This window comes from Solanum dulcamara, chromosome 1, assembly GCF_947179165.1.
Source record: "Solanum dulcamara chromosome 1, daSolDulc1.2, whole genome shotgun sequence".
Lineage (NCBI taxonomy): Eukaryota > Viridiplantae > Streptophyta > Magnoliopsida > Solanales > Solanaceae > Solanum > Solanum dulcamara.
This window is the reverse complement of record NC_077237.1, coordinates 75,816,650-75,843,207: the sequence shown is the minus strand read 5'-3', so window position 1 is coordinate 75,843,207 and position 26,558 is coordinate 75,816,650. Positions and strand designations below refer to the sequence as shown.

The window sequence follows — 26,558 nt, the reverse complement described above, 5'->3', positions numbered from 1 at the left end:
CACTGTGAAGGAGCTTGTCCAAAGCTGATAAGCTTTTCATTAGTGGGCAGCTTCCCTCTAAGGATTCTCCAAACCAGGAAGGAACATTTGAAAGGGATGAGCTTGTGCCAAGTGCATGAATTTGACACAGTCTTGGTCCTCTTTTCTCTGATAAGCTCCCAGGCAGAAGAGCAACTAAACTCCCCTGTGCTGTTTGGGATCCAACAGGGATGGTCCTGTTTGAGGGGTTGGTAGTTAATGTGAGTGGCTAGGATGATTGGTACTAGCTGAGGGGGAGTTTTTTGGATGATCAGATCAACATTCCATTGGCCATTAGTAATAAAATTTGAAAAACTTAAGTGTTGTTGAATCTGCAACTTTCAGTTGTGAAGTGTGCTAAGGGGCCAACTCCAAGCCAGTTATCCCACCAAAAGAGGCAGGAACCTGAGTGAATTTGCCACTGAATATGGGGCTCAATGTTATGTTTATTGATCATCAGGTGTTTCCAGGTCAAGGATTGACCTGTGTCCCATTTCTTGGTGATGATATTGGCCCTCTGGCAGTATTTGGCTTTAATGAAGTCTCCCCACAGGGTATTCTTGGATCTAAATATCCACCACTGTTTGTATTGAAAGGACTTAGCCACATCTGCAATTTGCCTTACTCCTATGCCTCCTTCATCATAAGGAAAGCTCAGATTCTTCCATGAGGACCAGTGGTACTTCCTTTTATCATTTTTTCATCCCCAGAAGAAGTTGGCTGTTATGCTTTGTATCTGCTTGATGGTGGTTGAAGGTGGAGTACTAGCTGATAGCAGGTGTATTGGCATGGCTTGGATAACATGCTTGATTAGTACAGCTCTTCCCCCATAGCTAAGGATTTTTGCATGCCATCCAGTGATCCTGTTAACCACCTTTGCAATAAGATCAGAATAATAAATTACTCTTTGTCTGCCAATATAGATAGGAATCCCAAGTAAGTTATGGGGCTATCTTTTTGGTTGAAGCGTGTAATTTTCTTGATTCTCACCACAGTAGACTTGAATGCATTGGAGGGGATCATGAAGTGACTCTTATGCTTGTTGATCAACTGTGCAGAGACTTTTTCATAAGCATCTAGAGTCTCCATGATAAGTGTCAAAGTCTGCTTTCTTCCTGAAGAGAATATATCATCTGCAAAGCTGAGATGGTTAATCTGAGGACCATGATTTGCCATATAGAAGCCATGAAATTGAGGATGATGGTATAGGTTGTTCATGAGTCTGGAGAGCACCTCAGCTCCAAGGATGAATAAGGCAGGGGAAAGGGGGTCTCCTTGCTTGAGACCCCTTGTTGAATGAAGGAAACCATGTCTTGAACCATTAACTATGACAGAGTACCAATTGTCTGCCATAATTCTCCAAGTCATGTCAATGAATCTTTCACCAAATCCCATTCTTCTCAAGACCAGACAAGTGTAGGACCAAGAGACCCTATCATAAGCTTTAGCCATGTCAAGTTTGATCACAACATTGCCTTCTACATTTGGTTTTTTGATCTGGTGTATGATTTCCTGTGCAAGCATAATATTCTCAGAGATGCTTTTATTCTTGACAAAGCCAGATTGATTAAGGGAGATGAGGTTAGGAAGAATTAGAGCTAGCCTTAAATAAAGGAGTTTGGAGATGATTTTGTTGGTGAAGTTACTCAGACTTATGGGTCTGAATTCAGAGATTTTGGTAGGATGGTTTGCTTTTGGAAGTAGAACCAAACAAGTATGGGTGAAGTACTTAGGCATGGCTTGTCCACAGAAAAAGGAATTGACCACACTAAGAAGATCTTCTTTGATGATATCCCAGCACACTTGAAGTTTTTTTCCCATTCATCCCATCTGGACCTGCTGTTGAGTTTGGATTCATTGTGAATACTACATTTCTTAATTCATCCATAGTAGGCATGGCTTGGAGATCCTTATTGTGCTTGTCAGTAACCATTGAAGGGATGCACTGCAGAGTCTGTTGCTGAATATACTTGTCCTCCCCAGTGAATATGTCTTGGAAGTGCTTGCAAGCTGCTTCAGCTATTTCAGTATCTCCTTGCACCCAAGAACCTTCTTCAGTTTGGATCCTGTGAATATACAGCTTCCTTCTCCTACCTCTGATCAAGGCATGAAAATAGCTAGAGTTCACATCTCCTTCTTTGAACCAGTGCAGCTGAGTTTTTTGCCTGAGAATTGCATCTTCCATTTTCAGGTATTTGATGTATTCAGCATTGATGGCATGAAGCTTAGACCTGTTTTCATTGGAGTGCATATTGATCAGGTTCTCTTCAGCTTGTCTAACTTCCTCCTCATATTCTTTAACTCTAGCATAAATGTCTCCAAACTGATTTCTGGACCACCTGCTAAGAGTGGAAGCTAGTCTCTTCATTTTTTGGTGAAAGCTCCACATTGGATTGCCTGCTACTGATCTGCTCCAACACTGCTTGATAGTGTCCATGAATGAGGGTTGGTCTGGCCAGCAATTCAAAAATCTGAAGTACTTGATAGGGTTGTGATGATGATCCACCATTTCCAAGAGCAAGGGGCAATGATCAGAGCCCACAGAAGGGAGATGAGTGATGCTAGTATGAGGCATGATATCCAGCCACTTGTCATTAACCATCCCTCTATCCAATCTCTGAACATAAATGCCTTTTAGGTTGGACCATGTGTATTTCTGCCTAGAGAAGCCAAGATCCTGCAAACCACAAGCTTCTATAATGTTGATAAAGTCAAGACTCTTTCTCATATTATAAGTAAGCCCTCCAAGCTTTTCTTCAGGGTCTGTTATAACATTGAAGTCCCCTAAGGTGCACCAAGGGAGGGGAGTGGTTGACTGCTGTAGTAGGCTGTCCCAAAGAGGCCTTCTGAGTTGGTCCTTGCAATTTGGATAGACAAAGGTAGTGATGAACTGTTTTGGGATCATAACATGATTAACCACACATGTGATCAATTGCTCATCATTTTCCAAAATCTTGCAGTCAACATCTTTGCTCCAAAAAATCCAAATCTTACCATTTGGATTATGGATGACATAGTCCATATTAAGCTGATTTCTGAAATGCTGCAGTTGTGAATTATCAGAAAAGGGCTCCAATAAGGCAATAAGGGAGATTTGATGCATGTTTTTTAGCTGCTTGATCCTTTCCATGGCTCATTGGGTATTAATACCCCTCACATTCCAGCTGAGGATACTAATCATTGAGAGGCTTTGGAAATGTGGAGCTTGGTTTGCCTATGGGGGCAGATATAGTAGAGCTTTTTGTCTTGGTGCTAAGTCTGATCCTGTGTATCCTTCTGGGGGATAGGCCCTGTCAACCAGCCACCTGTTGAATCTCTTCCTCATATACATTATCAGAAGAGGGGTTGAAGGTTTTGATTAACTGCTCACTTACAATATCATCTTCATTCTGATCTTGCAATGGCTGATAATCATTGTTCTCTTCATTTTCTGACTCACACACAGCATACTCATCAATAAGATCCTGTATGTTGGTGTTGAGGGTGGGATGTGTGAGGATGCATTGAGCTTGAAGAGGATTGATATCCATATCCACCTGATCCTCATCAAGTACAAATTGTTGACATCCCTGCTCACTTTGCTGCAGTACTACACTGTCAGTTATAGGAGTTTGGCATTTCTCAGCAGAGTTTTTTTCTGCAATTTTCTTTTTTATGGCCTCTCTTTTTCTTGCTCAAGTTGTTCTTTTTAGCAGCAGAGCCTTTGCCACTAGTACTTGCAATGGAGCCCAAATCTTTGGCCATAGAGCCTATGATGTTTTGTATGGTAGAGTCATCAATAGGGACATCTCTTCTTATGGATTTAGGAGTTGGAGTGTCTGTTTGGGCCTTGTGTGCAGGGGTAGCAGGAGCTCTAAGGTCACTCCTAGGGTCAGTGATGTTCTCATGCAAAACATGAGGCAAAATCCCCCCCTCCCTTTTGGGTTCCCCATCCTGCAGATTAGTGGGATTCTCCAGAACTCCTCCAACCATACCTCCATCAACTACAAAATCAGCAGCAGTAGAAATATAATCTGGGGATTTCAGGGGTATGGGGAGTAATAAGTCAATACCTGCATTACTTGCTGCATTGCTCCCTTGATTAGTACCTGCTAAAGCAGTACCTATGCATTCAATATGGGGGGAATGGGACTTTGGGAGAGCTAAGTCAATACCTTGTTTTTGAAGTTTGGTGTTTTCCTGTATTTTTGATGAATTCTTCAATATTGAATTCCTTTGGTTGATTGGTTCTCATGCATCTTGGATATTGGTTTGATCTTGTGTACCAAGATCAACATAATTATTAGAAGTAGAAATAAGAATAGAGTGCTTACCTGGACCTGTGATTTTTTGCTGAGGTTTATCCAATCCCCTGTTATGCTGTGGTAGAATAGAATTGATCATATTGGTTTGTTGGGGCTTGTTTTGTCCCTTAGACTGTTTCTTCCTCTGAACTTGCCACAATTCTTCTTTTGTGTTATCACCTGCCTGTTGTGGTTGAGCAGGAAAGATGTTGACTGCAAGATTTTGGAAAATGATGAGCAATTGATCACATGTGTGGTTAATCATGTTATGATCCCAAAACAGTTCATCACTACCTTTGTCTATCCAAATTGCAAGGACCAACTCAGAAGGCCTCTTTGGGACAGCCTACTACAGCAGTCAACCACTCCCCTCCCTTGGTGCACCTTAGGGGACTTCAATGTTATAACAGACCCTGAAGAAAAGCTTGGAGGGCTTACTTATAATATGAGAAAGAGTCTTGACTTTATCAAACATTATAGAAGCTTGTGGTTTGCAGGATCTTGGCTTCTCTGGGCAGAAATACACATGGTCCAACCTAAAAGGCATTTATGTTCAGAGATTGGATAGAGGGATGGTTAATGACAAGTGGCTGGACATCATGCCTCATACTAGCATCACTCATCTCCCTTCTGTGGGCTCTGATCATTGCCCCTTGCTCTTGGAAATGGTGGATCATCATCACAACCCCATCAAGTACTTCAGATTTTTGAATTGCTGGCCAGACCAACCCTCATTCATGGACACTATCAAGGAGTGTTGGAGCAGATCAGTAGCAGGCAATCCAATGTGGAGCTTTCACCAAAAAATGAAGAGACTAGCTTCCACTCTTAGCAGGTGGTCCAGAAATCAGTTTGGAGACATTTATGCTAGAGTTAAAGAATATGAGGAGGAAGTTAGACAAGCTGAAGAGAACCTGATCATTATGCACTCCAATGAAAACAGGTCTAAGCTTCATGCCATCAATGCTGAATACATCAAATACCTGAAAATGGAAGATGCAATTCTCAGGCAAAAAACTCAGCTGCACTGGTTTAAAGAAGGAGATGTGAACTCTAGCTATTTTCATGCCTTGATCAGAGGTAGGAGAAGGAAGCTGTATATTCACAGGATCCAAACTGAAGAAGGTTCTTGGGTGCAAGGAGATACTGAAATAGCTGAAGCAGCTTGCAAGCACTTCCAAGACATATTCACTAGAGAGGGAGTTGAGAGATCATGAAAGGGAATAGGACTATGGCCGAGGATAAATCATCGTGGTGGTAACTCTACCTAGAAGACTGGAGATCTCAAGATCTAGGTTCAAGGAGAACAAACAAAGTCATTGATGACGGTTCAACATTGTCAAAATAATTTTTATGATCCATTCTCATGATGCGACAATGTTCAGTGACAAGGATAAGGCATTAGGACCTTTTAATGATATCTAAGTTTGATACAGGGCATATGAAATGGTGTTTCTATGGGATTACACATTTAGATATCTCATGTGTAAGTGTGAAGTGTAAGCCGCTTTAAGAAAAATCCGGTAAGGCCAGTTTGCTAAGCACTTATGAACCAAGAAGTGCTCATGGCTGAAAAGAACAAAACAATGAGAACTAAAAACATGTAAAGGATAAATTGTGTGACTTATGTTATCTAGGTATACACCAAAGTTCGACGGTTCAAAGATATCAAATCTATCGATTGACCGAATATATCTGATATATATTCACTATGGAAAGTTCAAAGGGAAATTTACTTATACAGATGCAATTAATCCTTACTTACGTATTACACAATTTTCATGCATATGTTTTAAACAATAGTCATTCCCCATTCATGTGGGGGATTGTTGGGTTTAAGTGAAATGTGAATGAGAAATAAGAATTGAAAAATATGAGGGAACCAAATAAAGGAAAAAATGAAAAATCATTTCCCCCTCATTGGTAGAAGAAAGGATCGCGCTGTCGTCATTGCTCGTTCAGCTCGGCTTAGGCTTCGGCTTTGGCTTTAGCCTTGGCAAATGATGTTTAAATTTTGCGAAAATGTTTCGAAAAGGACCTGTTCCTTCTGAAAAGACATTTTTTCCCCAAAAGACTCTATGCCTATTTTGAACAGATGAGACTATTCTGAACATGTATATTCGAACCCTTTGTTGGCTATAAATAGAGAGGCTTCTTCTCAGTTTTCGAAATAAAATTTCTCCCTCTTCTGTATATTTTTTTCTTACAAACAAAGTTGTCTTTGTGTGATTATGTTGCTACTTTCTGAGTTCGCTAAAATTATCGAAGTTTGAGGTACCGCTACTTCTTTAATGTTCTATCCGTTTTATCCTGGGAGGAAATAATCATAACATCGGGTACAGTGAGGGAATTAAATTCCTTAAGGACACACTGAATTTTATGGACTCGGATATTGTTTTACTTTTCGTTTTATTGTTTCTAATTTGAACACCAATTACTAACAGTCATAAAGTCGGCTAAGTCTAATTTTCATGCTTAATACGAGTCAATTCTTTATCTAAATTTGCTTGGTTCAGCATCTGTTGTCTCTGTCTAGTTCATGTCTTGTTCTGTTCTCAATTTCAGATCCCTCATTTATTTGCTACTGTTAGCTTCTTTCTCGAGAGGCATAAGAGTCATAAAATTGTTTGTTATTGATATTTGGATAGATCTTGTTCTAGTTTAATTCTAGATTTTATATTGTAGTTCATCTCGAGTTCATGATTATTTTGAATCTTATACTTGTCTAAGCTTCAATCTATTTACTCTTTCATTCTATCTAAGAAATTAGCTCGTTTTAAGCTCGATTTTATTTCATCCGATCTAGTCTTGCTTCAAAATATGGTTTTCTGAATCTCGTCCCAACTTTGTTCTTTATATATGCCTGACATAGGATTCTGTTTAGTTAAATCTCCTTTACTTTTTTTTTATAACATTGCAGCCTATACTGTGAAACTTTAGCCTAATATGGATTTGTCTTGATGTTTATGTTCTCTTAAATTGGTTATCCGCCTGCTTCTCGTTAAGACTCCATGTGTATGATTGAGTTTGATTTGGGTTGATATCTTTTTAAATAAAATCGAAGCGTTGTTATTTCCCTTTCCAAATTTCATGAGTAGTATCAATTCCCATGTAATGCCATCTTCTCCCTTAGCATGGTTTCCCGTTAAGCTGCTTGTGTGACATGTTAGCTAGCTTAATCTTTAATTTGTCATCTCAGATTGATTAAGTATATAGCAGTTGGGTTTCATACTTCACAGTTCTTGGTTGTCTTAGATATACTATATTTTTCCCTTCAAAGCTTGTTTTCTGGAAATCAAATGTTTGATCTTTGTATTGTTGTAGTGCAGTGATTTATGTGTGTGTTGGTTCTTATAATATTGCTCCTAGATTAGTTCGTTTCTTCATTTCCGTGTTTAAATTAGCTCTGTTCGAATCTTTTTGAGGTGACATTATTTGTTTAGATTCTATTTTTTATTCAAACTTTGAAATAGCTTACTTTTGACTTAATTTTTTTTATTGTTTTAAAATGTGGATTTAGCATGCCTACAGTTCGGTGTTTAAGGATTGGGGATATATTACGACTTCATGGTTATTTCCATCTGCATAAGAGTTCTTTTTTTTTACTTGTATTCAATACAATGGGAAATCCCAGCAACTTAGTGCTCTTTTAATTAGCTGTGAATGAATTGATCCTTGTATGTTTTATTTTGATGCATATAACATGGATGGAGTCCAAGTTATTGTACTTCGACGCCCAATGCTCTCTTATGTTCGAGTTGGCCTCATGCACAAAAGGAAGAAGCTGCTATGCAAGTTTCGGAGAGCCAAACAGATGCTAACGAATCCATATGCAGCTTGTATACATCCAGTATACACATCAAATTTTTACAGGAACATAATTTTTAATACATATTAGTGAGAATAATTTATAAAACTCATAAAATATAAGTTTTATTCATGGATAATATATTTTCACATACTTTAATACACTTATAATACATTGTGTCAATTTCTTACCAAACAAGTATAATATATTTTAAAACACTTATAATATATTTATATTGCATGCATAATTTACTTTTAATACATGATAGATAAATAAAAAGTATTTCTAAAATCAGTAATTATTTATTAAAAAGTGTTTTTTCTAGTAATTTTTCGGAACATAAATGGGTCAAAAAGGCCCAAATTTAGCAGCAATTTATTTTGAGTGACAATGGGCCAAAAGCCCAAATGCAGGAGCAAAACTTGACCGAGTTTGGGTCCAAAAGGATCTGAATTTAGCCAATTTGAATATTTATTTATGTCTTTATTTGCTGCAATTTGATGCTAGATTTATTCTAACTTTAACTCTAGTTTAATTCAATTAAATTTCCTATAAGAATAACTAATTTATTTTGTGTTGGTTCATTTGTTTAAATGATTTTAAGAATTATTTTCTTTATTTAGTTAATTAAATTTTTAGTAATTTGTTGCTTATTATTAATTGGTTAAATTATTTCAAGATAGGTTTCTTTCCAAACAAATGATTCAATGTTTTCTTTCATTTAGTCATTTTTGGAAAAACTTTATTCATTTTTAAATTGCTTTAAATGTTTTAAATTAAGTTATCTTTTTCAAAAGACTCAAATTGCCTTTCTTTACTTTTCTTTAATTAATTTTCTCAAAGTTGGTCAATGTTTTAATCAAATCGTTGGAAAATCACATGTTAGCAACACCTTCTCAAATTGAAAATATGAATATCTTACCCATTTTCTCCATTTTTTTTAAAGGTTTATTTGTTAAAGCCTTTTAAAATTAAGTTTTCTTAATTTCTTTAAAAATTAAGTGAAGACTCTTTCTAAGTATATTTATTTAATTATTTTATACTTAGAACATTTCAAAAGTGGTTTTCAAAAGGTAAATCACGTCCCATAACAATTTAACATACTTATGACGATGGTCAATGCTTCATGTTGTTGTTGTTAAGTAGGAAGCGGGTGTTTATTAAGGAGTACCATGGAGCTAAGGAGGTAACGTTTGTTGGTTTAATACCTTAATATTTCCTACGTTTTAAAAAGAATGATCTAATTTGATTTGACATCGAGTTTAAGAAAACAAATAAGATTTTTTCATCTTGTGATCATAAATTAAAGTTATGTCAAATGTATCAAAATACTCTTTAATCTTGTGGCCTTAAACATGTCACGTAGAAAGTTGAGATTAAAGTTTCACTAAAAAAGAAAATGAATCATTCTTTTTGAAACAAATTAAAAAAGAAAGGAAATCATTCTTTTTGAAACAGAGGGATTTTAAGGAAAATAACTACATATGTCAAAATACAACTCTTTTTGATAGATTAAAAATATTTTCTTATTCATCATTTCTTCCGGATACGAATATAATAAAAATGTTTTTTTTTTGAAATTTGTACATTACAAATTACAATTACTCTCCAAGAAGTATTGTTTCTTACTTTCTTACGGTAATCATTCAGCGTGTCTGTTTTCTCTTCTTTCTTTTATTTTTTTTCCTTTCTATAATTTTATTTCGTACATCCTTGCAATGAACAATTGATTGAAATGCAGTTATCTAAATTTTGAAACTCTCTTTTGTTAACTAATTATTTTACCATTTATAGTACGAGGCATGCATTTTTTTAACACAGTAATACCAATTGTGAAATTATTTTTTATGAAATTAGAAAAATGATGTGGCACCTATGTTTGACCAAAAAAATTATTTATCCTTTTTCTCATTTTTTTTAAAGATAATTTCTCCTATATTTCTATTTATTTATTTATTATTATATAAAAATAAATGTGTCAATTATTATTCCTCTATTCATTCTCATTCTTTAATGCCTATTCTTAATTAATACTCCACTCTTTCTATTCAAAAGTCTTTAAATACAATTACTGAGCATTTCTTTCTAAACATATGAACGTATCACATGTATCTCAATCCAAAAGATACGGTAAAATTTAGAGAATATGCTCTTTAATACTTTTGTAGTTATTAATAATATCTATTAAACTTCTCCTCTTAATAATATCACTAACTTTGTGATTTTTAAGTTTTAATATTCATAATTTTCAACTATTTAATTATAAAATTCAAGATTCTTGATGACACTCTTTCATTTTTGTCTACATAAATTCATAATTTTTTGTTCATAACACCCCAACCCAAACTATTTTTTTTTTTTTTAAATTTCATATTTAAAGTAGTGTTTTTTTTATATTATTATATTTTTAAATTCATGTTTTGACTTGACTAGATAAAAAAAGGCTCCTAGATCTTGATCAATTTATGGAGCAGGTGGCGGACAAGAGCTCGAAAAATTGTGGATTGCTTATGTATTATTTTACATTTATTATCTTATAATTAAGGTCCCAGGAAAGTTGTTTATGTTGTGTTCTCTCTGTAACAATTCTTTTTAGTTTGATTTTTATGTTTTTTTGTTATCGCAAGCCAGTATTTAAGTTTAGGTGCAAATTAATTATTGTAACTTTGTTTGAAATATGCTAAATACTAATAATGGTTCAAACAGTACTATTGGTGGCTTAAAAAGAATATATCTTAAATATTTGAAATACATTTTTTATGGTGTTTCTTATGGTACGAAGAACCATTTGTATGGTACAAATACAAAGAACCATTTGTGTTTGTAGACACATAAATTTTGTTGGATTTAATTCATATCAAATTTGGATTTATATTTTTGGATTGAATAATAATTAATTTGGATTACACAATTTATAAATAAGTCCATTTTATTAAATTCAAATCCAAGGTCCATTTCATCTTGAGGCACAAGCTCATGCCACGTGTCAAGATGACTTCGCATCCCAGTCAAATTAAAGACCAATAAGAGGATGCCACGTGTTCAAATGATGTGGCAATCCTGATCAAAGTTCAACAAACAATCAAAAAGCAACATTATCACGTAATATTTGTGATAAGCTTAATGACTTACATGAACCAATCAGAAAGAGGCAAAAGAGTTCATCCATATTTGGATTGCCTCCCTCCTACAACTATAAATAAGAGGGTTAGATAATTTTCTAAGGACATTCTGCAATTATTGGTAAAAGCTACAACAACTAAAGAGTTTTTTGAAGGAGTGGTCAACGAAGTTCTTCTCAGAGATCAATTTGAAATGACGAAGTATTTTCCAATGTTTCCGGAGATCAAACACATCTCAAGGAAGTCTACATCATCCTATATTTGAGAAATACCTACTGCCGGCTCTCGTATTATAGAAATATATTAGGAGAGAAGAATCAAGAGAACAATGGAATTGTACTCACAAAGATTCATTAATAAAATTACTTTTTATTTTATTTATTTTGATTGCAGTTAATTTTCAGCACTACTAATACTTGTTGCGAACAAATTTGGCACGCCTAGTGGGACTAGTTTTACTTTTCATCTCTTCCTTCTACAAATCTAAGAATACGAATTCAACTATTGCAACGGACTTCAAAGAAATCAACGATACTTCATGCAAGGCAAATCTCAAACCTAGCGACATGAATAAGTTAGAGTTCTACATTTCTTTGGAGAGAGGAAGATCTTATACTACGGCTTTTAAGGGTAAAATCCATTTCCTTCCATCAAATGAAATCTCTAAAACTGACTTTAATTATGAGAATTTCGTAGATTCAACAGATTCATTTACCTCAATAAAGGTCAACATCTTGATGACTGATGTAGTCAATGTCGAAGAAGAACTTTTTGTGATGACTCAAACCATTGAGGCATTAAAGAAGTCTATTAAAGATAAAGATCTTCAAATCACAAAACTTATGAGCAAATTACATCTCTATTGCCTTGGAGAGTCAAATCACAACCTAGCACCGCAAGAAAAAGTTGATATTGACTTTGCCACCAAGCTAGTTGAATCTCAATGTGCAAAGAAATCTACTTCAGTGGCTACTCTAATGATTCAACAACTACAAAATATGATTGCCAACACTATCAAAGCTCAATAGGGAGGTCCATCACAAAGTTCTTCAGGATACTAAGTTGTATTCTAAGCAAATGGAAGGCTTACCAATGCCAATTAGATATCAACCACCAAAGTTGCAGCAATTGTTGCGAAAGGGAATCCAAGACGACACATTGCACATTTCTTCGAGACTTGTAGTAGTGTTGTTACACATAGTGATCTTCTTGTCAAGCAGTTTGTGCGTTCCTTGAAAGGTAACGCCTTTGATTGGTACATGGACTTAGAGTCTCAATCAATTGACTATTGGAAGCAACTTCAAAGTATATTCCTTAATCGTTTTTATAGCACCCGTCGTACAGTGAGCACAATGGAATTGACAAACACAAAATAAAGTAAGGATGAGCCCATAGTGGATTACATCAATCTTTGGCGAATGTTGAGCTTAGGTTGCAAAGAGCAACTTTCTGAAGCTTCTGCAGTTGACATTTGTATTCGAGGAATGCATTGAGACCTTGTGTATATCCTCCAAGGAATTTTTCATGCCCCGGAAGGGTACCCTAGACGTAACCGGCACTCAGAAATTATTTCTGGCTCCCAAGCGAACCACATAGCCTGATCACACATCCGTTCATTCATTCAATCAGCAGAAGACAAAAAAAATAAAGAGAATATTCGGTGGGCAACTCAAAACATCAATCTTACCCAAAGAATAAAGGCCATGTGCCAACAAATCAACTCTACTATTTGCCATTAAAAATAGTTTGACACGAATAATTTAAGAAAAGAAATACTCAATTGACCCTTCACTATCTAGTCTATGAAGCCTCTATCACTACTATCTAATTGGTGCCAATGACATGTTCATGGCTACCTCAAATCAAAATAAAAAGGGCTAACTCGATGCAAGAATGATATAAGCGGTGTCCTCTGGATGTAGGGAAGAACTCACCAATACGTTGAGTGTGTATAAATCCTCAATGGTGCTTCTATTGACGATCTCTTAAACTTGTCTCTGCATCATGAAATGATGCAAGTCCAAATGGACGTCAGTACGTGGAATGTACGAGTATGTAATATGGCAGAATGAAACATACCTCAAGGAAGAATAACGTTGGTTCAAATATCTCCTAATCAAAAAGATAAGAGAGACTCAATCAAAGTCTAAAGTAAGAATACATTTTTAGACAAAGACCAATCATATACCATACAATCCAATCCAATCATGTACAATACAGTTCAATCAAATTATTTACAATTCGATCCCATCTAATCCAATCACGTGTCCAATCCAATCCGATCACATACCATCAACTCTAATTCAATCACATATTATCTAATCCAATCCAATCACATATCCAACCCAATCCAATCACATACCCAATCCAATCCAATCCAATCATATGCAATCAACTCAATTCAATAGATATGCAATTTAGAATTATGCAATGTTTTACAATTCAACTCAATCATCTACAAGCACAATCAAACCAATCATATCAAGGATAATCCATACCATTGGGAGTTTATCTAACCGACAACCATCACCTATGAGCGAGTGATAGTACAACAAGCCGACATTGTTGCCGTGTCCGTTCATACCTTGTCAGGGTATGAACGAATCAACCAATCATGGATCCAATCCAACCAAGTCCTATAATGTCAGGACAATAAAATGAAAAACATCCGACTTTAACGGTTCGATCCCATGGGAAGCATCCGACTTTAACAGTTCCATCCCCTCCTACATTTGGCGATGTAGTTTATTGGTTCGAGTATGGACTATACTCTTACCCAATTCGGTGCTCGATACTCCTCCCAAGACTCAATATGCTCATATCTATCAAGTGAGTAAAATACTCAAAATGCTCATTTAGTCTCATTGGACTCTTTTCAAAACTCAAATCAAATCTGGCCTCATTGGACCTTCTTTCAAATTGACTCATCTCAAATTATCAAACTCTTTTCTTTAAATTGATACCATCTCAACTCAATGAATGTAGAAAATATTATATGCATTTAAAATATAATTCCAACTCCTCAACTCTACCTCAAAATAGACCTTTTTTTATGTAAAAATATTCAACTCATTTATACTCAAAATACTTATGTTCAAAATAATTAAAAGACTTTTCAAACTCAACTCATGCTTAAACTCTTTTTAAATCATAGATGAAACTAATAATTCTTTAGACTCAAAATAGTGTGTAAATAGTTTATGCAAAAAGTTTCACAAATAATTTACTTAAAGCTCCTCCTCAAAAGATCATTTATTTTCCAAAATATTCCTAAGACTCTAATCAACTCAAATTATGCACATCACATACCACAAAATCACATTAGACTCCAATCCACTTCATCACACAACATTCTCATCAACATAACCTCTCCATTCACATCATCGTCAAATACCATTATTCACATCGTCATCAAACATCATCATCACATCATCAAACATTATCATCACATCTTTGTCAAATATCATCATCACATCAATCGTCAAACATCTACTTCAAAATCCTTATTTTAGTCTTATATTCAATTTATGGAAGCAAAAGGACATTCTTAACTATCCAATTCATTCTTTTCATTCCAATCAATACATATATACACAAAACCATCCATCTCAACTCAAGACAAATTATGACCAAAGAAATCTCATCTTGGGTTCATGTGAATGAAACATGAATCCATACTCTCAACAAAACTCAACTCAAGAATATCGTCAACATCTATAAATCTATATAAAAAGATACATTTGTAGTCAATAATTATGAAAGATAACTATTTAGTAACTCAAGTCATTAAAATCATCCATCAATTTCTAGCATATGAAAATATTCTAGGGTTTAGGAAAAGTTTAAGGAAAATCTTCATAAAAGGTTGGAATCTTTCACAATTTCTACCTAACACATCTATGGGCATATGAAAGAACTCAATCCATATTTTAGGTTAGCCTTACATACCTTGTTTGAAGACTTTGAAGGAACCTTGATGTTATGTCTTCAATGGAAGGCTTGAATTCTTGAAGCATCTTGAAGGCACCCTTTGTTGGAGAAGGATTTGGAGAAGAAAAAGAAAAAGATGAAGAAGAAGAGAGAGGAATTTTCTAGGGCTTTTTAGAGAGAGGGTGAGGGATTGGAAAAATGGTCCCAAAACATGCTAAGGCTGATACATATATAATTTGGGACAATTCCCAAATTGCCCTTTCTCCAAAATTCTGAAAAATAGGTTGAAAATGCTCCTGGCGCGATAGTGGCACGTCGCGCCATTGCAGCGCCAGGTCGATTAGGCCTAAAACTTGCACACCCTTTAGTGGCGCGCCACGCCAAAGACCAAACTACTGAGGCATGTTCTTGGCGCGATAGTGGCGCATCGCGCCCTTACAACGCCAAACCCAAGTTTTCTGGGTTCTGGAAAAAAAGGCTTGAAAAACCCTACTACCCAATAGTGGCGAGTCACGCCAGGGACCAAACTACTGAGGCATGTTCCTGGCGCGATAGTGGCGCATCGCACCCGTGCGGCGCCAAGGCCATATTCCCAGCAGTTGCAACCCAGGCCTAAAATTCCTGTCGAGCTAGTTCGTCTTAGGATCGTCATATCTTTTGACTCCGAACTCCAAAAATTACCTTCTTAGTGGCTTTGGAAAGAAGACTCGATGACCTTTAATTTGGTAGGTCGTGGTCCATCCAGTTCATCATATTTCAAATGATATGGACGTTAGAAGTCGACCCTTATACAAACTCCTTCGACAACTTACCCAAGACGAATTCTTTTGGACTTAGCTTGGTTCTAAGGATCCCTTATGACCCCACATCATCTCTAACACTCTTTAATTACTTAGGAACTCATCCTAACTCATGCACACGCTTCACAATAATTGGGTTCGACCCTACACGAATACAAGAAAGGTTCGAATCTTAGGGAAAATTTTTTGGGGGGTGTTACAGAATTAAGCCTCAAACTTTTGAAGAATTAGCTATGCGCGCTCATGACATGGAGTTGAGCAATGCAAGCTATGGAAAGGTATCACTTGTATTTGATCCAAGAAAAGAAGCTTTAAAATTCAATGAGTCACCAGAATACCAAACGAAGGAATCCATAGCGATAATTGTGAATTCTACAGAGGCATCCACAAGACGAAAGTTGAAAGAAAAGGTACAAATTAACAAGCGCTAGAAATGAAAAATCAACCAACCCTGAAAGAGTTACAAGCAAAGGTATATCCTTTTCCTGGCTCCAACATTCCTATGATTCTTGATGAGCTTCTAACCAATAAAGTCATTTTACTCCCTAAGCCAAAGAGATCAAAAGAATCTAACAAAGTCGACGATCCTAAGTATTGTAAATTTCACTGCATCATCAGTCATCACACCATAAAATGCTTCATCGCTTCATCCTGAAGAAATAAATCATGACATTGGTGCGAGAGGGAAATATTATCATTGATGATAGTGAGGAAGCTAACGCAAACCATGTCAGTGCCGAACTTGACCATAAAAAGTGTTCAATTTTAGAAGCTCTACAACCTATACGCCCTATGTCATCACCAAAAATTGAAGGAGGAATCATTATTCTACTGTTTGGGAGTTCCGAACCAGTTGAAGTTTCTGCCTTGAAGAAAATAATAAACAAATCCATGGTACATGAATTCGCCAATGATAAGAATGGTGACACTTGGACTTTGGTCGATCTCTAAAGACAAAAGCATCTAGGGACTTCTAAACTGCGAATTTTGAAAGTCGATATAAGATCAAGTGCAAACCAACTTCAACTATGCGAACGTATAAAATGCAACACCAAATCAAAGTGCAATAAGGCTTCATCACAAAAGGTCAGAAGCGAAGTTACATTGATGGAGTCCTTTCCTAAATTTTTCCTCGATACACGAGTCTAAACTGCAAATTGAATCGCTCATCGATGCACTAGCCTAAATTGCAAATTGAAATGCTCCTTGACACACGAGTCTAAACTGCATGTCATCAAGCTCATCAGATTTGAGCTAAATTTTCAAGTTAAAATGCTTTTTGCCGTACGAGCATAATCTGCATATCATGAAGCTCATCAAATTCGAGCAAAGCCTTTAAGTTGTAAAGCTCCTCAAATTCGAGTTTAAAGTGTAAGTTGATGCGCTGCTTAACGTACAAGTCTAAACTGCATATTACTCCTGATCCACATGAGGTTAAACTGTGTGTATGGCCAATAAATAATAATCATGGATTTATGTGTTTATCATACTCTTTGAAATAGAGAGGCATACATCGTTGAAAGAAGAAGAAGATTTACGATGAAATAAAAAGAAACTTTATTGCTCAAATATTTCAAGGGTTTGATACATCAATGAATACAAAAAAAGGGTGACATAAAGATAAATATACATCATAATTTACAAAACCTAAGTCATGAAAATGATCAGAAGCTAAGTTTTGTTGCCAATTTTTCTTGAGTGCCCCATCTAATTTTGCAAGTGTTGGTTAAAGGTTCTAGGAGAGAAATCTTCTTCCGTGAAATAAAACAGAGGCTCCAATAACGTTAATAATTATCTATGATAAGCTTCGAGAAAACATAAAAATCAAGTATGTGTGAATCTTGGGAAAAGAGTAGATTCGCGACATGATCAACTACAACAAATTTTTCCTTCACATGAAGATGTTGCTTGTTGCACGTGTCTCAAAACTTCAATACATCTGCATTTTGTGCATCATCTTGGTCTGATATCGAGACCCTTTGAGCTCCCTTGCAAGCCTGAAAAAATAGACCAAGAAGAAGAAAATAAGATTCGTGAAGCATGCTAACCAAATTCACGACGTGCCTGATTTAATATTCCATATTTGGAATAGATGTACTCCTTGAAGTCTGGTTGTCTATAGGATTAAAGAGCTCATGATTTGGACGCTCTAGGCTCACGATATGTGAGATTGCGCGAAGTTGGACAGATGTCTTAACTTTGATGAAATACATGTACAAGTACAAAAAGTCATTGGATATAATTTTTGTACATGTTGTAGTTCTTGGTGTCCTCTTTCCAATGAAATGAGAATCTCATGATTCCAATGCTCCTATTCTGAGTTATGAATTTTCTACCATAGACGCGCGAAGTTGACAAGTCGAGCAAGACAGAATTGTGAGGTGACTTCGAAACAATATCTGTACCAATTCATAAAGTCTTTGGCCGTGATTCTTTTACATATGATAGTTCTTTGAGTATATTTCCAATAGAACAAGAAGCTTGAGATTTTTATATTTCTACTCTGAGTTATGAATTTTCTACACAAGTCGCACAAAACTGCTAAACAGACCTATCAGATTTGGAAATCGACTTCAGAAATAGATTATGATTCATACAGAGGGAGTTTTGATCTGAAATTTTGATATATTACTGTAAGTTGAGTTTCGTTTCTATAGAACCAAGCGACTCGCAATTTCATCACTCTTAAACCAGGCAATGAACATTCCTGCAAAGGTGCACAAAGTTGAAAATTACAAAGTACGGTAAAGGAAAAGGCGTTCCATGTACTCCTTCCGTCAAACTCCAAGCTTCCTTCTTGTCAAGCTGTACGAATAAGGTGCACTACATGCCCTTTCGCTAAAGTTGGAGTATAGTTGCTCTACGTCTATTTCTTGCCGAGTTATAAGGGTTAACGCGCCAACTAATACCTCGCCAATCATATAGTCATACCTAATGTTGGTGAAATTACAATATTACAAAATTACAATTGAAAAGTAAAATGAAGAAAACAAATCTCTTCTAGGCTGAGGCGCGGATATCTCGCTCTTTTTAAGGAGATTCAAGCCCACTGCAGCAAATCTTCACCGGTTCAGCAGTAGTCCTCTTGACTTGTCCCCTCTAGGATACAACAACCTTATCACAAAGTGTAACTCAACAAACTCTGGACAAGAGTTGAATCTAAAACTCCACAAAAAGAACACCTCCCTTCAACTAATAAGAACTCTTTTTTTGACTAATTTTTATGCACTCTATATTTTCTTGTATATGAAAATATAGTAACACAATCTTTATTTATAGGTGAGGAAAAGATAATGATGAATTAATTAGAGAAGAAAAATAGTCTAAAGTTACATAGGTTACATGATATAATTGAGGAATAAAGAGTGAAATATTGTGGGGGTAACTAATGCCCAACGTGCAAATGCAATGCTGCCAACAGCTAGATGCTGCAAAGGAATGGAATAGTAACTTATGCATTAACTCCAAATGGAGTAATGCAACAATTAAGATTGCCATTACACCAAACAAACTGCAGCACAATTGCCAATTACTCCCAACGTTCACTAAGGCAGAATGGAAATAAGCCTAGGACATTATGAGACAATTTAATAATAAACAAATATAATATTAAATTTCTCAAAAGACCAACAATCCCCCACTAATTTTAATATTAAATGAGAGAGTCTATCAGCTGAAGGAAGACTATTATGCACAATGAAGGTGTGCTCTGCATTGAACCTCTACTTAGTGAAACAATAACTTTTACTCCAGAACTGTAGTGGTCTCACATTTGAACTATGACTAAGGAAAATAAAATATCACTGCTCACACATAATAATCAAGGTGTTGACATGAGCCTTTTAATCCAGCACATTACGGTCTTGTGCTATCCCAATTTCATGAGTGCTTTTGAGAATAAGTCCAATTCTCATAGGAAGCGGCCTACTTCCACACTCACATAGATGAAATCTATCGAGAGTGCTCCTGTAAGTTTAACACCCCACCCATACGGGCTACATATTTTCATTAAGAGTTTTGTAAACTCAACCTCCACAAATCACTACACGAAACAATGCACTCACATTAGAGGGAGGGAATAAAAAATAGTATATTTTTTCACAAAAAATCATCATATGATTCATTTTTCCCATTGAACCTAGTTATAGGATCTCTAGTCCCCAGGTTAGGTTTCCTCATATACGACTAATGGATTTATAGGTTTCAGTCTCACCCCATTCGATGTGCTCCAAACCTTTTCTCTTGTTAAGGGTTAAGTAAGAGGATTTGCAAGATTATCACAAGATTTGACATAATCAACATTAATGGAACCACTGGTCAAATACAATCTTACATTACTGTGTTTCCTCCTTATAGGTCTGGATTTACCAATGTAATAACGGTTTTGAACTCTACCAATTGCAGCAGTGCTATCACAATGAATTAAAATAAGAGAAATTGATTTTTCAAAATAAGGTATTTAAAATAATAAATCTTTCAACCAATTCGCTTCCTCACTAGCTGAAGCTAAAGCAATTGATTCAGCTTCCATGATAGAGTTAGCAATTATAGTTTGCTTTTTAGATTTCCAACAAAATAGGACCACCCCCCAAAGTAAAAATGTAACTAGGTAGAACAGGAATCACCTGCTAGAGTGTTCTAATATGCATCAGAAAAGCATTCAACTACAACAAGATATTTTTTATAGAACAAACCATAAGTTTTTGTTCCAATTAAATATCTCATAACTCTTGTTATAGCATGACAATGTTCATTACCTGACTTGCTTGTAAACCAGCTAAGTACTCCTACTGCATACACAATATCAGGCCTAGTGCAATCAATCACATATCTCAAACTTCCAATTAAGTTAGCATACCGCTTTTGATTTATCACATCATTTTCACTTTCAACGGGAAACAAGTGTACACTTGAATCAAAAGGAGTTAAAACATGCTTGCAATCAAGAAAGTTATATTTTTTCAAAATTTTCTCAACATAATGTGATTGGTAAAGGAAAATTCCATCACATATTCTAATAATTTTTATTCCAAAAATAAAATTGCCTCACCAAGATCTTTCATATCAAAATGTCTTCTAAAAATATTTTTAGTATCATCATAATATTCATGTTAGAGTCAAACATCAATAAACCATCAACATATAGGCAAATAATAACATATGAATTATTCCAAGACTTATTATATATGCACTTATCACACTCATTTGTTTTAAAACCGTTTTCAATCATGCATGAATCAAATTTTTCATGTCATTGCCTTGATGCCTGTTTCAAGCCATATAGGAATTTAGTAAGTTTACATACTTTGCTTTTTGGCCAACTTCAACAAAACACTCGGGTTGTTCCATATAAATTTCCTCATTAAGGTCTCCATTTAAAAAAGCAGTTTTTACATCCATTTGATGAATATGCAAATAAAAAATTGCAGTCATAGCAATTAAAAGTCTAATAAATGTAATTCTATTCACCGGAGAAAAAATATAAAAAAAACTCTAGGCATTCTAGTTGCTTAAAACCTTTAGCAACTAGTCTAGTCTTATATTTATCAATAAATCCATCTGGTTTTAACTTTTTCCATAAGACCCATTTGCAACCAATTATTTTACAACCCGGTGGTAAAACAACTAACTTCCAAATTTTATTAGAAATTAGTGATTTCATTTCATCATTTATAGTCTCTTTCCAAAAAAATAGAATCATGTGAAGATAAAACTTCTTGTAAAGTAAGAGAGTCCTCTCCAACATTAAAAACATAAAACTCAGGACCAAATAGTTTTTTCTACTCTAGCTCTTTTACTTCTTCTTAACTCAAAATCATCAATTTCTTTAATTTTTTAAAGTAGAAAAAAAATTAGGTAGTGACAAAATATTTTGTTCAATTCTATGACCCCCACTATTTTTAGAATCAAAAGGAAATATATTTTCATGAAAAATAGCATCACCTGATTCTATTATAACATTATCTTCAAGATTAAAAATTTTATAAGCTGTACTATTTGAAGCATAACCAAGAAAAACACAAGTAGTAATTTTTTTTCCCAATTTTGTAATCTTGGGATCCATTAGCCTCACAAAGGCTAGACAACTCCAACTCTTAGATATCCCAAACTAGTCCTGTGACCTTTCCACAACTTAAAGGGGGTTAATTTAGTCTTTTTCTGAGGCACACGACTCAACACATAACAAGCAGTCAAAATAGATTCACCCCAAAAATTTTAAGGTGCATTTTACTCAATAAGCATGACATTAGTCCATTCAACCAAATTTTTATTTTTTCTTTCTGCTACACCATTAGATGAAGGAGTATAAGGAGGAGTAGTTTCATGAATTATTCTCAATGATTTAACAAAAGAATTAAACTTTTGACTTATATTTACAACCTCTATCACTTCTAATTCTTTTTATTTTTTTTCCAAACTGATTTTCAACCTCATGGAGATAGATTTTAAAATTTCAAAAGCATCACTTTTATTTTTCATTAAGTAAACATATGTAAACTTAGAAAAATCATCAATATAAACTTAGAAAAATCATCAATGAAAGTGATAAAATATCTATTTTTTCCACGAGTTAAAATACCTCCAAGTTCACAAATATCAGTGTGAACTAATTATAATATATCAATCTTTTTTTTCAACTTGAAAATGAGGCCTTTAGAGATTTTGGATTTACTACAAGCCTCACACTTTTCAAAATTCTTTTTAATCACTGAGATTAATCCTAAACTACTCATAATTTCTACATAACGATTATTAATATGGCACAAACGAGCATGCCAAAAATTAGTAGAAGAATGCATGTAAACAGAAGTAGAAATTTTATTCATTTCAACATTCAACTTGAACATCTCATCACAAGCGTACCCTTTTTTCACAAAAATACCCTTTTTCACAATTACATATTGATCAGATTCAATAATCTGTTTGAAGCCTACTTTATTAAGAACAAAACTAGACATCAATGTTTTTCTCATGGAAGGAGTATAAAGTACATCTTTCAAATTTAACACCCTTTCAGAGGTAAAATACAATTTGACATCTCTCGTACCAAGCACTTGAGTAGTGTGAGAATCATCAAGCATGATGGTTTTGGGCTCTTCAAAAGGAGTATACTTTTTAAACCAATCTTTGTCACAAAAGACTTGACCGTTTGCACCAGAATCAGCCCACCAACCATCAACATTCTCAACCAAGTTTATATCTGTAATCATCGCCACAAAAGTCTCTTTGATAACATTTTCCTGAGGTGTAGGACCATATTTCCGGAATCTGCAAAATCGAGCAATATGCCCACTCTTGCCACAGACAAGGCATGGTCCCTTATCTTGAACTTGTTGATTTTGTGCTTGATTATTTTCATCATTATTTTTCTTAGGAGGTCTACCATTATTTTTTTTGAATCTTTTCTTCTTAGGCTTCAAAGATGTATTTTTGTTAGGTTCAGGAGTAGCATTATTTGAAATAACTAAATTTACCTTCGTTGTGATGTTGCTTTCTTCTTTTTTGTAAAAGTGCATCTTCGCCCCTTGCCTCCTCTTCCATGCCGATTTTCATTATTAATGTCTCAAGAGAGGTTTCCTTTTGTTTGTGGCGCATAGTTTTTTGAAATTCTTTTCAAGAAGGTGGAAGTTTATTTACTATGCCACAAACAATAAGGTTATCTCCAATTTTAACTTTCTCAGACCTGAGCTCTCCAGCGATCATTATAAAGTATTGAGCTTGGTCTACCACTGATTTTTCATCCACCATTTAGAAACAAAAAAAATCGGCTAGCAGCATATTTTATCGCTCTAGCTTCCTCGGTATCAAACTTACTCTGCAATGCTTTTCAAATTTTGTTTGCACTAAAGTAAGCTCTATCATAATAATCATAAAAATTATCAGACAGACAATAAAGAATATAATACCGACACTTGTAGGAATTATCATTGTACTTTTTCATTTTCTGTTGATGAGAAATAAGTTCATCATTATCCATGGAGAGGATGTCAACTTTATTAGGATTCTTCTCAGTTAACACCTATGAAACATTAAGAAGACTTAAGTAGAAAAGTACTTTACCCTTTCATATCTTGAAATGATTACCATTGAATTGAAATGGCTTGTTAAGATCTCCCATCTTGATATCCGTCGATTTTTCAATTGTAGCCATGATAAATCTCCTTAAAATTATTGGTGAAATTACAAGATTACAAAATTATAAAATAAAAAATAAAATGAAGAAAATAAATCTCTTCCGGGCTGAGGCGCGGATAACTCGCTCTCTTTAAGGAAATTTAAGCCAGTGCAGCAAATCTCTTCACCGATCCAGCAGTAGTCCTCTTGACTTGTCCCCTCTAGGATTCAACAACCTTATTATAAAGTGTAACTCAACAAACTCTACACAAGAGTTGAGTATAAGGCTCCACAAAAAGAACACCTCCCTTCAACTAATAAGAACTCTCTTTTTGACTAACCTTTATGCACTCTATATGTTTTTGCATATGAAAACAAAGTAAGACCATCTCTATTTATAGATGAGAAAAAGATAATGGTGAAATAAATAAAGAAGAAAAATGGTCTAGAAGTTACATAGGTTACATGATATAATCGATGCCGATAGCATGACGCTTTGACTTACGACCAAATTCGATCTTGAACATCAATCTTCATTGTTTAAGAAACATGCCAACGCAGCCACAACCATAACCTGCAAGAAAGGAAAACAAGAAAATCTAAATAAGTTTGATGCTGATCGGGAAAAAAAAAGAAGAGAAGAAGTTGACTTTGTCGAGCAAATATTAGATGCAATGTTTCCTCTGTTGTATTGGCAACATTTATATCATATGATCTTATGCTCTAAACCCACCACTTGATCCGGTCATCTGGCTAGCAAGACCTGCCACCTGGCGAAGAGGAGGATAACGTGAAGAGAACTATGATACTATATAGAGATAGGTTCAATTCAAGTCCAAGGTCCATTTCATCTTGATGCCAAAGCTCATGCCACGTGTCAAGATGACTTCGCATCCTAGTCAATTAAAGACTAACTAGAGGTTGCCACGTGTTCAAATAATATGACGATCCTGGTCAAAGTTCAACAACCAATCAAAAAACAACTTTATCATAGAGTATTTGTGATAAGCTTGATGGCTTACATGAACCAAATCAAAAGAAGTCAAAAGAGTTCATCCACATTTGGACTGCCTGCCTCATATAACTATAAATAAGAGGGTTATATAATTTTCTTAGGACATTCTGCAAGCAGGGGTGGACCCACGTGTAGTTGAGGGGTTCATCCAAACCCCCTTCGTTAAAAAATTACATTGTATATATAAGATAAAATTTTTAATTTATGTGTATATATTTAACATTGAACCCCTTGAGCATAAGCCAAAGGACTAGCTTAGTGGCAAATGGGGTTCAATATTTTGCCTTAGCTTGTCTCCGCTCGCGGATTCGAATCTGAATAAGCACATTTTTTTTCTGATTAGTCTGTTTAATTTTTTTTGAATCCCCTTCATAAAATTCCTGGGTTCGCCACTGTCTCCAAGTATTGGAGAAAAGCTACAACAACTAAAGAGTTCTTCGAAAGAGTGGTCAACGGAGTTCTTTTCGGAGATCAACTTGAAATGATGAAGTGCTTCTCAACATTTTCGTAGATCAAACACATCTCAAGGAAGTCTACAACATCCTACATTTGAGAAATACACTACTGCTGGCCCTCGTATTACAAAAACATATTAGGAGAGAAGAATCAAGAGAACAACATAATTGTACTCACAAAGATTCATTAATAAAATTACTTTCCTTATTTATTTTGATTGTAGTTAATGTCACAACACAACTAGGGCCGCGACGGGTACCCGAAAGTGTTATTCCGAGCACCTACTATAATGTATCCTATTCTTACTACTGAGTGGGCCGAATAAGTGATACCATTGTTAAAAGCATAATTATAACCATGTGCCACAGACTTTGCTAACATATTACACAGCGACGAACAAAGTTGCAAAACATCTAGCTGTACATATCTGTCTACGAGCCTCTAAACAAGATACATATAACCACAAGGAGGGCCGGTTTCTGCCATGCCCAAATATATATACAAAAGTAGTATCAATAAAATGAAGCTCCAAAACAACTAGAGCGCTCTCAGTGTACTGCTGGTGGAGCTCCTAAAGACTGTACTCGTCTGCTTGCTTACCTGCGTGGCATGAAACGCAGTGTCTACAAGAAGAGACGTCAGTACGAATAATGTACCGAGTATGTAAGGCATAAAAATCAGTATAATAAAGAACATAAGGAATGAACAACCATATTATAGAAGCATAAAACATATAGTGAGATAAGAGAGTAACCTGTACATATGAGTGCATTTTAGGCCGGATACCATGCATGCTTGTCTTTTCTTTAAAAACATTTCTTTTTCATATACATAGAAAATAGAACATGTCATATCGCCCACATATTTCCCGCGTCCGGGATAAAAATTACGCCAATTAACCAGGTGGCAATGCGTCTATAACGCAACATATGAACCTTCACCATATCCCCTATATACATATACATATACATATAGACAGCATGCATGAGAACTCAACGAAAGTCATGTATC

At 35.2% G+C, this 26,558-nt stretch overlaps 2 protein-coding genes across 2 annotated transcripts; one reads left to right on the top strand and one right to left on the bottom strand.

Moving 5' to 3' along the window:
- Window positions 1-718: 718 nt before the first annotated feature.
- On the bottom strand, window positions 719-1,413 carry LOC129894218 (uncharacterized). The gene is made up of 2 exons (XM_055969801.1): window positions 1,009-1,413; window positions 719-892 (listed from the first exon to the last, which is right to left on the bottom strand). Exons 1-2 carry the CDS (start codon window positions 1,411-1,413, stop codon window positions 719-721), a joined length of 579 nt encoding a protein of 192 aa, XP_055825776.1.
- A 3,460-nt stretch (window positions 1,414-4,873) lies between these two features.
- On the top strand, window positions 4,874-5,518 carry LOC129894213 (uncharacterized). The gene has a single exon (XM_055969785.1). It carries the CDS (start codon window positions 4,874-4,876, stop codon window positions 5,516-5,518), a length of 645 nt encoding a protein of 214 aa, XP_055825760.1.
- Window positions 5,519-26,558: the final 21,040 nt, after the last annotated feature.

Coding starts and splice junctions, on each gene's coding strand:
- LOC129894218 (XM_055969801.1), bottom strand. CDS start 1,413: ATGGGATTTGGTGAAAGATTCATTGACATGACTTGGAGAATTATGGCA. Junction 893..1,008: donor ATGCATTCAAGTCTACTGTG/GTGAGAATCAAG, acceptor CTTATTGCAAAG/GTGGTTAACAGGATCACTGG.
- LOC129894213 (XM_055969785.1), top strand. CDS start 4,874: ATGGTTAATGACAAGTGGCTGGACATCATGCCTCATACTAGCATCACT.